We start from the raw sequence: 12,388 nt of genomic DNA, 5'->3' as shown, positions 1-12,388 counted from the left end.
GAGAAAACCCACGCACACGGTGTTTGTCCACCACAAAGTTCACTTGGCGGGAGCAGGGTTTGAACCCGAGACCCCATGCACCAGAGGTGAACGCTCTACCACTGAGCCACCGCGGCCCCTGCAATGGTGAAATGAAATACTGAGAGGAAATTGGAGAATCCCCCCCCCAAAAAAAAAAACACGAACACTGTGATTCTCCACCCCCAAAGTTCACTTCGTGTGAGCTAGAATCGAACTAGAGACCCCACGTACAAGAGGTGAACGCTCTACCACTGAGGCATCATGCCCCTACAGAAAGTGAGTCCAAATATATTTTCTTTTTATTTCTGTTATACGGAGCGCTGCACGAATATTGTCGTGCATAATTTTATTGTCAGAATGAAATGCCCGAGATAACTCGGAATTTTATGTCAAGCAGTCCATTAAATAGCTCAAATACCTATAGAGTGATTGTTCCATGTTTCATTAATTTTTAAGGTATCTATTAAAATCTACTGAAATTTTATCGAGCGCTTGCTACCGATATTTTCAATCCTTGGATTGGCAATGTTGAGCAAGAAAGATATGTAGATTCCTGCTAACTTCACTCCCGATTTCTCGACGTTCAGTAAAATTTGACAATCACTTAAAAAAAAAAAAAAAAAAAAAAAAAAAAAAAAAAAAAAAAATCGAAACACTAAGTAGAACATTGTCTTTGAAATAACGTAGTATTCTTTTACTACCTACACTATAATTTCAGATCGAATATTCGGTGAAACTGTTTAGGTTTTTAATTACTGCATATTTGTATTTCTAGTACGTGTTAGCAGAATACCCGTTCTTCGGACGGAGAATTTTTTTTTTTAGTTTGGACAAAGTGCTAAATTTGGATTTAAACTGCATCGGAAGTTTCACTGTTCATCTCAGCGACACAGAAAACTATGGATTCGACATTAATAGGGTCAGTTTCGAATATTTTTATATCTCCCACTCCCCCAAGTTGCGAGACTAAATTTAGATTTAAATGGCATCAAAAGTGACACTGTTCATTCCAGCGACCCCGAAAACTAAGGATTCGACACTAATATATGTAATGTTCGATCATTTTTATATTTCTCTCCCTCCTCCCCCCCCTTCCATTAGGTTGCACCGTAAAAGTGAAATGATAAAAAACATCGCAGACCTGAACCTCATCTATGTGGGACAGAGATCGATCGGGTGGCTCAAGTGTTAGGAAGTCACAAAGATAGTCACTCATTTATTTATATAAAGATTTATGCACAGAAAGGTCTTGCATATTTTTCTCTTCTGTTAATATTTGCTACAAGATTTTTTTTTTTTTTTTTTTTGTCACTTTCTTCTGTAACACACATTCTTGGAATTATCTAACGAATCTACAGTTTTTGATCTTTTACTGGAAGTTCCAACCTACCCCTAACCCCCTCCCTCAGAAAATGTGAAATGGCTCTGAGTAAATGATACGAGTCTGGCATTACGAGATTTTTTTTTTTCCTACAAAGAACTAATTTCCTTAGATTTATGTAACCCTAAATTTTCAAATTTGTACCAGTTATTTTGTGGTCATCATCCTTCTCTCCTCAACCATAGGTTGGTGGGCAACATGGAAATTTTAAATCTTTTCTCTCCCTTGGGAGAGCTGTTTTATACTTTAATAATGTCTTCTTCGTAAGAGCATTTCGATATTCGATCCTTGGTCTTCCTCTTCCTGGTTTTCCTTCTGCCTTTCCCCTCTATCAACATTGTGATCCAATCGGAGTGCCGAATAAGATGGTCAAGCATGTTTTTTTTTTTCTTTTATCTTCATGATATTTTGGGATATGTTAAAACTTCTGCGTTCTTTACAACTTTCGTTAGAGTAATATGCAATAAAATTTGAGTTTTGAATGATTCATTCCGCTTCTTTTTCGATATTTTCGGTAACTTGTTACTCTCTCGCTCAACAACTTCAGTTTGCGGGATTTGACTGTACTACCTATCTTTGAGGGTCGTACAGGAGTGCTTATACACACATATTAAACGAATTACCAAAATACAATTTTTGTTAAGGGGGCGCTTACAATCAAGTAAATACGGTAAAGTTAATGAAAAAATCGTACTGCTATATTCAGAATGTTGCATTATATTCACTATATTGTTACCCGTAAAATATAGCTATTATCCTCATATATGTCTACTATGGTCGCTCAGTTAAGACTACCTTGTTCTACGAAACAAAGCGAGACAACTCGAACTTTTTCTACTTGTTAACAAGTCAAGCTATGTTAACTGTAAAAGAATGAATGTTCTGTACAAAAAAAGAAAAAAGAACACCAAGGACACACCTAAACCTTCACAAACCTGTTTTTCTTTAACCATTTTTTTTTTAAGTTTTTTTTTTATTTCGTTTAGAGTAAGAAGTATTGAATTTTCGGATGAAAATAACTATGTAGCCCTATTTTGTAATAAGTTACTTTGTCTACGATGTAGGCTTTTTCAATATATATTTTACACTTGCGCACAGGTTTAAGGAAAAATTCATCTATATTTTCCGTTCTTTGGAACACAAACTGGTCAATTTAAGTAGTTTGTTTTTGCCGTAATGGCACGGCATTCAAACAAGTCATTTTTTCTTCCCCAAGACATTGCCAAAAAAGCAAATACAGAGAGTTTATTGCCTTTGCTGCCGACTGTAGTTATGAAATAGGAGAAAAGACCTTTGGGTAAGTAGTAAGACTGCTAGGTGGTATAAAAATGGTTTTCTAGAGGAAGGTAACAATGTTGACCATTTTAGGCCAGAATAGACAAATGACAAGATGTTGATTGTAAATTGAGAGTGCCTCGTCATATAATGAAATTTAGAGAGATAAATATCTACTAATTCACAAACACTCATGTCGAAAGAATTTACGAAAGCCCCATACATGTAAAGGCAAATAAGAAAAGTATTCCACACTATAGACCAGTGCTTCTCTACTGATGTGCCGCGACACACTGGTGTATCACGCAGTCTCAGGGTGTGTCGCGAAGTTTTAGAATTTAAAAACCATAAAGAATTTAATAATAATTAATTGGTTTTATTATTATGACAGATGTTATTATAATGATAATTATAAAAATATCAAACAAGTGTGTTGCCAGTCAAAGGTTGAGAATCACTACCATAGACCTACAATCATCGTACTTTTAAGTCATTATAGGTACCATAAACTTGATACAATGCCTACCCCTTATATTTGGCGCCCTGACCACCTGCATTATTCGCTCGCCTTCGACCACTCCTAAGGTGCGTACACTCAGTGAAATGGAAATTTGCTAATACAATAAATTATTTAAAATAAATTAAAATAATTTTGCTCTACTTGAAAAAAAAAAATGTAGTCACAATTCGCATGGGGATGGTCTCAATCTACACGAGATTTTTTTCTGCGACAATCATCTACTAGAGTCACCAATTTTGCTTAATTTTTACGACACAATAATGCTTCGCATAAAGAGCAAAATCTTTAGCTTTACGTCCTGTAATTAGAGAGTGTAGGACGAAGGAAACTAATGGTGAATGAAACCAAATGATCGTTTGAAAGAATTGGTAGAATAAGTGTGTGAGAAGTAATTGAAGAACCTCAACAAAACCCACAGACTAAGGATGGGCACGAACGAGTTTTATTTGAAACTCTACTCGACTCGAAACAGACAACTGACCTCGACTCAAGAACTCTGCTGGAAAAATTTCCTCCAACTCTACTAGAATTCGGGTCGAGTTTCGAATCTAGTCGAGCCGAGCCAAATCGAGCTAAATCCTGTGCGTAGTTTCAAGTACTCTCTAATCCAACATAGACAATATAGGCCTAATTAACAATGATACTACTACTACCCATTATTATTATTATTATTATTATTATTATTATTATTATTATTATTATTATTATTATTATTATTATTAACACCGTGTATAACCATGAAAGATAGGCAGTAGGTATCTGAATACTAAAAAGTAAACTGCTGAACTTGGTCGTCTAGAAGTCTTCAGAGAGGCAAAAACAGTTCACGAGGTTCTGGGTTTGACTTCCGGAGGAGCAAGTATTCGGGCTAGAGCCAAAAATTGTTACAAATTAAAGAGTGCCGGCCAAACATGTTCAAAACTGCTCGACCCGGGTTTAGGGTTGTTAACGGCTCGGCTTACAGCTCATTCACTATCGAGCGGAACCGAGAAGTTAGCAAAGTCAACAACTCGCCCAACTCAGCGGACTCGAGGCGATGGCTCACCCGAGCCGAACCGTACAGAGTTGACGGCTCACCCACAACAGAGCCGGCTCGAACCGATGGCTCACTTGAGACCGAGAATGTGGCTCATTCCAACCGAACCGGCTGGAGGTGCACACTCAGCTGAACCGAGCCGAGCCAGTTGACATCACTACCCGAGTTGGACTTCTGCTTGGGCTCAAAAATTCATCTGTGCAGGTCTCAGCCTTGATGGTAAGAACTAGAGTAATATTTATATTGGTGCTCACGACATTTGAGGCTGTCTCGTTACGGAGACAGAGACGAGACGCAAGTAGTCCCCCCCCCCCTTTCTCGTAAGCAACACAAAAAGTATTTCACATTTCTGCTTACATTTCTCATGGCTTTCGCTTTCCAGTATAATGAGGTCATGAGTTAGAACGAGCTGAACGAGCGAGCCACTTATCAAACTCGATAAGACTCGAAAATCGACCTCAAAAACAGTGACTTGGCTCGGAACTCGACTCGAGAAAATTACCTTTGACTCGACTAGAGTAGAGTCGAGTTTTAGCTCGACAAGTGCCCATCCCTACCACAGACACGATGTCTACCTCAAACTCATTATTGACATCGAACCAGGGATCCCTACCACCAGAGAAGAGACTTCTACTACTGAGCCACTATATGCCCAACACATTAAGAGTGGTGAAGTACTGAGGATACGACGAGTATTAGCTTATTTCAGGTTCGATGAAGAATTCAATCTTCTTTTTGAGTCCCAGAATAATAATTTTTCACTCAAAAAGAGATGCAATAAAAAGGTAAAAATGTATTCATATAAAATCAATTTATTATCCAACGTCCTTTGATAGCGCAACGTTGTATGTAATGCCCCGATAACCGAATCACGTCACCAGAACTTTTACTTACGTAGTGAAATCTTTAACGCGTCCTTCCACGGAACAAAAATCCTTGAACCTAGGAACTTTTTTAAAAAAGTATGCAAAATAATAAAAACAACCTCTTTTGAATATATAGATCCATGTCAAAAATATATTCTTGATCGTACCTTGCTTTTGAAACTCGCTGAGAGCAAAATCTGTGACGAAAGCTGTTATAAGGCAGTAATCTTTTGTCTTAGATAGCAGTGTTCCTTTTTTTATTTACTTACATAATTTGTCATTCTTTCAATCAATAGAAAATTTTCAAACCACTAGCCCTGATTGTGGAACTTACTTTAAAAAAGTTGTTAACGTAAAGGAATGAGTCATGTCTTCAATTGTGAAGACAATTTACAGCAGAATTGGATTTTTTTAAAAGCAACATATTTAAGGATACAATCGTATGAGTGATATCACCTACTTATTTACAACCTTTATATTTTTTCTTAAGAATCACCAGTGTCGTACACAAGAGGGGTTCGGGGTTTTAATTTTCTTTGAAATGAAAACTGAGTTATGTCCCACAATTATGTCGGCTAGGCTAAAGGAAATGGTGACGATGAGAAATAATGAAATGGTCGGATAATGAAGAAAATGAAGGGAGAACCCCGAGGAAACCCACACATACAGTGTTTGTCCACCACAAAGTTCACTTGTCGCGAGCTAGAATTAAACCAAGAACCCCAAACACCAGAGGTGAACGCTTTACCACTGAGCCACCGCGGCCCCCAATAATTTCCTTTGAATAAAATGTTAAAAAAACTGAACACCATATTGAGATATGTAAACAAACATCTGAAATTATATGAACTTGTGAGCTTGTATTATCTGTCAGAAAAGAAAATGCATGTTTTCAGCGAGACAGTGTATTTTGCCCCTTTGGTACGCTTATCTTTCTATCATCTCGCGATTTAATTAAATGTTTTAAAGTTATTGAAAGCTCAATGCCTAATAAAATCCATATCATCTCTTTTCAGTTCACACACTAGAAATATCATAAAACTTACTTCTTTCACAGCTTAAAACTTACGGCTAATTAGCGACTTGTGTACAGAGTACGTGTGTTCGGCTTCATATTATTCCGTGGCTCATTGGATCCGCACAGAACTCTCATCTACACGAGCAGTGTTCGAATCTCCAAGCTTTGCTTTTTTTTTTTCTTTTTATTGATCAAGTAGGACAATACCTGCTACTTTCATTTGAATTACGTTTCAGATGTAAGTTTATTTTTATATTTTATTAATGGAAAGAAATCTAGAACACCCTTACTTTTGATCTAGAATCATGTTTGTAGTCTTATATTATTACCTTACAAAAAATTAGAAAATATCTGACAGAATGAATCTACATATAAAATTCTACTGTTCCTCCGACGAGAAGAGGAAAAAAAGTGTACTTCAAGATTCGAACATGGATGAACTGTTTCATAACATTACTCACTACGCCATATACTCACGTGATATACTTCTAGATACGAACTTTTAACATTCAGCTTGTGCTTTTTGTTTCTGTTTTATATAACAGTTTGTGTTTTTCCTGCTTATTATACTATTTGTATTGTGTGTCTTGTAAATTACATATACAAACTTGACATATTTTGTTATTTTACCAAAATCTACAACTTAAAGTTTTAAGAAGGCCGATTACATGATTAAACGAACCGATTTTCTTAGCTTTCATTGCTTCAAGAAGCAAGAGATATTATCACGTGAAAAAACATGCGTTTTCTTTTGTGACAGATAATCGAGGTTCCCTTATGAAAATCAGTGTTCGAGGTTTCCTTATGAAAATTTCCCTCGAGTGATAAAATTTTCCCTTTTCGAATCACATTTTCAGTAGTTTGTTAAGCGTCCAATTCCGATAACAGAAGTTAGGTGATAAAATTAATTTAGCTATATTTAAAGGAAGAATTAACTACATGTATTTCTTTCTTTCTTTCTTTTTTTTTTTTTTTTTGCCTTTTACAAAAAATATACACAAATACACCTACTCAATAATAGGTGCAAATTATGCTACTTTGAACACACACACACCCACAAAACTATTGCAATTGTTTTGCTTTATTTTCGAAGAACAAAGAAATTCACGCATTTATATATTGGGCAATTAGTCAGTGCGAAAATTTCTCTGAATTTCTAGGTTTTATCGAAAAATTCCTTTTTTCCCTTTTTGTTAAATCTACCTACGAAATTTCCCTTAGATTAAGGAAGTTTCCCTCAAACTACGAACACAGTGCCATACGATCGCATAAGGCGCTAATAAAAAGTCTTCACGCCTGGAGATATTTCTGCATGCACTTCTCATAGCAATGTCAAGATGTTGAATCCAATGGAATTATTTTTAAAGTTATCCGTGCATGATGTCACGAGAAAAATGGCCTCAAAGTAGAGGTTTTTGATAGTGGTGGGCACAAAACCGGTTTTTCGGTTTTAGGAAAACCGCTTTTTGAAAACTTTTCTACCAAAACCGGTTTCAGTTTCCTTCAAAACCGGTTCGGTTTTTCGCCCGATCCGGTTTTCTTCAAAGCCGGTTCCGTTCTTTTTTCTGACCAGAATAGTATTTTATTGTTCTCCGGAAACCGACTCCATTTCCAGAGAGATAGTTTTATATGTTTTCCAGGAGTTTTCACCGAAACAAGTTTCGGTGAAAACCGAAATAGTTTTCGGAGAAAAAACCGAACCGGTTTTGGAGAAAAAACCGAACCGGTTTTGGAGAAAACCGAAATCTGTTTCTGTGAAAAACCAAACCGGTTTTGGAGAAAACTGAAATGGCGGTTTTTCGGATTTCCGTTTTTCTAGAAACCAGTTTGTTTTTTTATGAAAACCGGTTTTGCCGATCCCTAGTTTTTGAAAAACCGTTTATGCCAACACTGAATGTAACCACGTTTCGTTAAGTTTTTAATTGTGTTTTTTTAATACTAATTTTAGGGTGGCAAAACCAATGAAACTATTTTCGAACATCCGTCCACGAGGTCACGCGAAAAATGCCTTCAAAGGTGTGCTACATATCTTTGGTTTACTCCTAAAGAAATTCATAGAATGTGTCTTACTACAAATCATATACATACTTAATACATAATCCACAAAGATAATTTTATCCTCCTCAACTTAAAATTTTCCACTCAATTTCTCCTGTGGTTTACAAAGAACTTTCCCTGCAACTCTGAAATATATCTGCTCCAACTTATGAAGACATTTGTTGTCACCTTAGAACATTTCCACTGAACGATCTCACCTTATCTCACGGAGAGAGAGAGCGACTCCCATGACTAACTGGATAAGGTGCTGAAGACTTATAGTTAAATGAATTTTTAATTATTTAAAGCAAACAGAGTCAACTAGCCCATCCCACGAACCGTAGTGCTGCTTTATTTGATTAAAATAAGTCTTAGTTGTACATTTGTAACGATGCATGTGTGAAAGAGCCAGCAACGCCTCACTTCAAAGAACTTACCGTGATGACCATGCAGTAGTTGTCTTTCCACGCCCCGCAACAGCCGAAGAAAGCGACGATGAACACGATGATGCCAACTGCGATGAGAAAACCAGGCGCTGAGAAGAATTTTCCATCCAGAAGGTCTTCATACGTACTGTACTGGCTTTTGATTACTGCTCCTACACTCAGAATAGCGATGCCTGTCACCTAAAATAAACAGATATCAGTGCTGTTAAGATATTAGAACTTTATATTGAGACAGTGCGAGCAGGTACAAACAATTATATACTCAAAACTGAAAATGTTATTTCATATACACATGCATTAGGAATTACAAAAATAAATTCAAATTTAAAGCGGACAAGAGCTGCATACTTTTAATCTATGTTAAAAAGATAAACAAATTAGTTTTAATCTTGTGAAGCTATGCCAATTTAATACTGACAACGGAATCATGCTAAGGGACAAGTCTTTGGAGCTTCTTAAGGCGGGACTTCGAGTTCTTTCTAAACCCTGTTAGCAAATAACAGAGCTGCAGTGTTGTCACGTCTTTTCACACATTCCTATCAGTTTATGCACAGCTTGCACTGTAATGCGCCTACTAAGCAATATATCCCACTACAATATGGCAATGTGGCGTCACAACCTGTTTAATTCGCCTCGTTCACATACCACCATTGATTGTATCTCAAGCTTCAGCAGATCCAGTGGGGGTAAGTTAACTTACATAGCGGTGTTGCAGGGTGGAATGGAACAGAGGTGCCGGAAAATGTTCTGTGGTGCCGGAAAATGAACAGAGCCGCCGGAGGACGCCATCTTTCATATGTGACGGGCTAACATGGTCATAGATGTCGAAAGCCCTGAAATGTAAATATTCAACCCTCAAAATGTTCTGGGGGACACACTGTATTCGGAGGGGCACATTTTCACACGGTACTCTATTTATGATATTATAAACGTATTTAGTCTCCTCCGGGGGACACTCTCAGAGGGGGGGAGTATCCCCCAAAAACATGTCTGAAAGAAACACTGTATGGAGGGAACGCAGATACATAAGAACTTTTAAAAAAATCGGCGGTAATCTTCGAGCAGTGTTGGTAATTCTGGTGGTAGGACCAATTCAGCACGAAGCTGAGCACTAGTGTTTCTTCCAGACATGTTTTTCGGAGGACACTGCCGCCCCCTCCCCCCCAAAAAGATCAAAATAATACGCCTATAATAAATAGAATAGTACTATGTGAAAATAACAGGTGCCCCTCCGAATGCAAAGCGTGCCCCCTTCCCCCGGAGCATTTTTTCCTGAAAGAAAAACTGCTAAACACAATCCACAGACAGATATTGAATACCCTGTCTAGCTCCATAGGCCGCACACAATAGCTGGTCTTTGCCACGAAATATAAATCCATGTAGGCCTATTAAGTGTGAATGTCCAATGCGAAGTAGAGTTGAAATTAGTTCCTCCTATCGAGAAGATCTAAGCTATTGTCCAGACACCAAGTACAGGTTTGAGTACATGTGATTTATTGTTCATAACCTGATCCCATTCGAGGTGCCAACGCTGATGCAATTGAGCAGTGACTAGGGATCGCAGATCCGTGCTGGATATGGGGGAGATGAAGCTGTTTTCCTTCAGTGTCAGATGTTTCCGCTCCACGGTCTGCCTCTTCATTACCAGCTATGCCAACATGCTTCGAAACCCAACAGAGATTCCTCACACACCTGTGCTAAATAATCTATGATATTAAGATTTGCTGGATAAAAAGATGTACACTTTGCACATCAAGAAAGCTACTTAGAGCACAGAGTGTGGCAACATATTACTATCCTGCGCATATGACATGCAGAAAGAAAGTTTGTAAAAATGCAACTAGTTTAGCAGTGAATATTGAAGAGAAGGACTAATTTAAAATCATGTAAAAAAAAAAACATCCGATATTATATATATAATATCGGATGTATACAGAAGGCTGTTTCAGCCTAATAGTAGTGAATTACAGATCCGTACCCCGTTTCCACCAGCGATCATGTTCGATGTGAGAGCCCCGTTGGTGAACGATTGCACGACATCGTAGTTTCCACTGAAGGAGACCTCTATTGAGCACTGCCTGATCCAATTTCGCCCACTCCTTCTTGCACACTTTCCAAAGGCCACCAAGTGTGGTCGGACGACGCTTATTGATGTTCCGTTTGAGGAGGCCGAAAGCACAGAAGTCCATAGGAAATGCATCTGGTGACTTGACGGGGATGTCTCGAAATGGGATAGCCTTTACACCTGTCTCCTGTTCCATACGTGTCATGTAGGCCACCGTTCGTGTAGCAGTATGGTGCTGGCCTTGTCCTGGTGGATGAACACACTGTTAGTGTCATTGCCATACAAAGCCGGGCATGTTGGCAATAGATGGGTTCCAGTGTATGCACGATATAATACGCTGCATTCACCTTGACATTTGATGACACCCGGTGTATCGGAAGCTTTCCTTTTGCACAGAAACCCGTCACTACATAAATCCCTTTGGAAAACTTTCCTTGCAGGAGCGAACCCACTTTGCATGATCGGTTCCATCACTGCGGCGGTAGTAAATATCACGCATCTGCTGGGATCCCGTCAAATAGACCCATGCTTCATCTAAGGTGATCACATAACGCCATTTGTCACCTGCCAGGTAACCTTCATACAGCCTTTTGCATGCCACCCGCCGTTCGGCGATGTGCGTTGGCTTCAGAACATGGACCCGCTACTTGTGTGCACTACTGAGTCCCAAATTGTCGTGTATGATTCGGTGTACAGTTGCAGTTGACCGTCCAACACGCCTCGCTATGTCACGTTGGGTCGGTGGATTCTCCTGGGTCACAAACCGGCGACCTTGGCAATGTCGTCTTGACTGCGTTGTGGAGTCGGTTGCTTCTTTTGCCCCTTTTGACGACGTATGGCAATGGTTTGCTCTGGGTTTGAATTGTGATGGATGGCTGCATTAATTCCCTTATCAGACACTGTGAAACCTTTCTTCTCGCACTGTGTTCTTATTCGGCTATAGCTGTAGCCTATATCAGAAAGTGCTACGATGTAGCCCTCCCAAAAAGGATCGATTTTCGGCGGCATTCTGCTCACACTCGTCTCTCCTCTGCACGACTTTTACACAAGTGTCTGGCTACTCCGTACTGCGTGCGTCACGTTGCTGACGAGAAACTAGCGCCTCTGGTGGCGACTGCAAATTGCTACCATAAGGATGAAATAACCTTCTGTATATATATTCTCAAAATCTTATTGGCCCTCCCTCGCTGTTCTCTAAAAATAATCCTAACAACGCCACTGCAGTTACCGATAGCGTATGGGATCCCTGGTTTGATCCCAGCTACGTCAAGAGGGACAAACACAATGAGGGGGTAAGGTTTCTCGGGATTCTTTCATACTTTCTTCATTCCACCATTTGACCATTATCATGAGCTCCTTCGTGGCTAAATTTAGTGTACTCGCCTTTGGTATGGAAGACACGGGTCTGCCTCCCGGAGACAGTTCATGTGGTTCAAGTCTCACATAGCCTCGCTGCTCAAAGGGACACTAAACTAAAAATCAAATCAAATCTACCATTATCATCATCAGCGTCTCTCTTAGGGCATTAATTAAAAAAAAATCACATACAGAGGGCGACATAAGTATTCGAACAAACATCTTTACTAGTTCTATTCAGTTCTATAGTTATGGAAAGAAAGTAAAATATTGTTTTCAAAAATCCTGTTATATTTAAACTTATTCATAATCGCTGCCGTTGTTGCGATGCACAGGATGAATACAACGACTATGTAGTGGGGGCATA

General features: G+C 38.8%; 1 protein-coding gene across 1 annotated transcript in view; it reads right to left on the bottom strand.

Moving 5' to 3' along the window:
* Positions 1 to 12,388, bottom strand: part of LOC145674916 (uncharacterized) — a 160,071-nt gene that overhangs the window by 110,261 nt on the left and 37,422 nt on the right. The window contains exon 2 of the mRNA XM_081745174.1: positions 8,592 to 8,780. Within this exon, the coding sequence (XP_081601300.1) occupies positions 8,592 to 8,780 (189 nt within the window). The remainder of the gene's footprint in view (positions 1 to 8,591; positions 8,781 to 12,388) is intronic.

This window comes from Thermobia domestica, chromosome 18 (genome assembly GCF_964235325.1).
Source record: "Thermobia domestica chromosome 18, izTheDome1.hap1.1, whole genome shotgun sequence".
Classification (NCBI taxonomy): Eukaryota; Metazoa; Arthropoda; class Insecta; order Zygentoma; family Lepismatidae; genus Thermobia; species Thermobia domestica.
The sequence above is the reverse complement of the archived record's forward strand: the minus strand, read 5'-3'. Positions and strand labels throughout refer to the sequence as shown.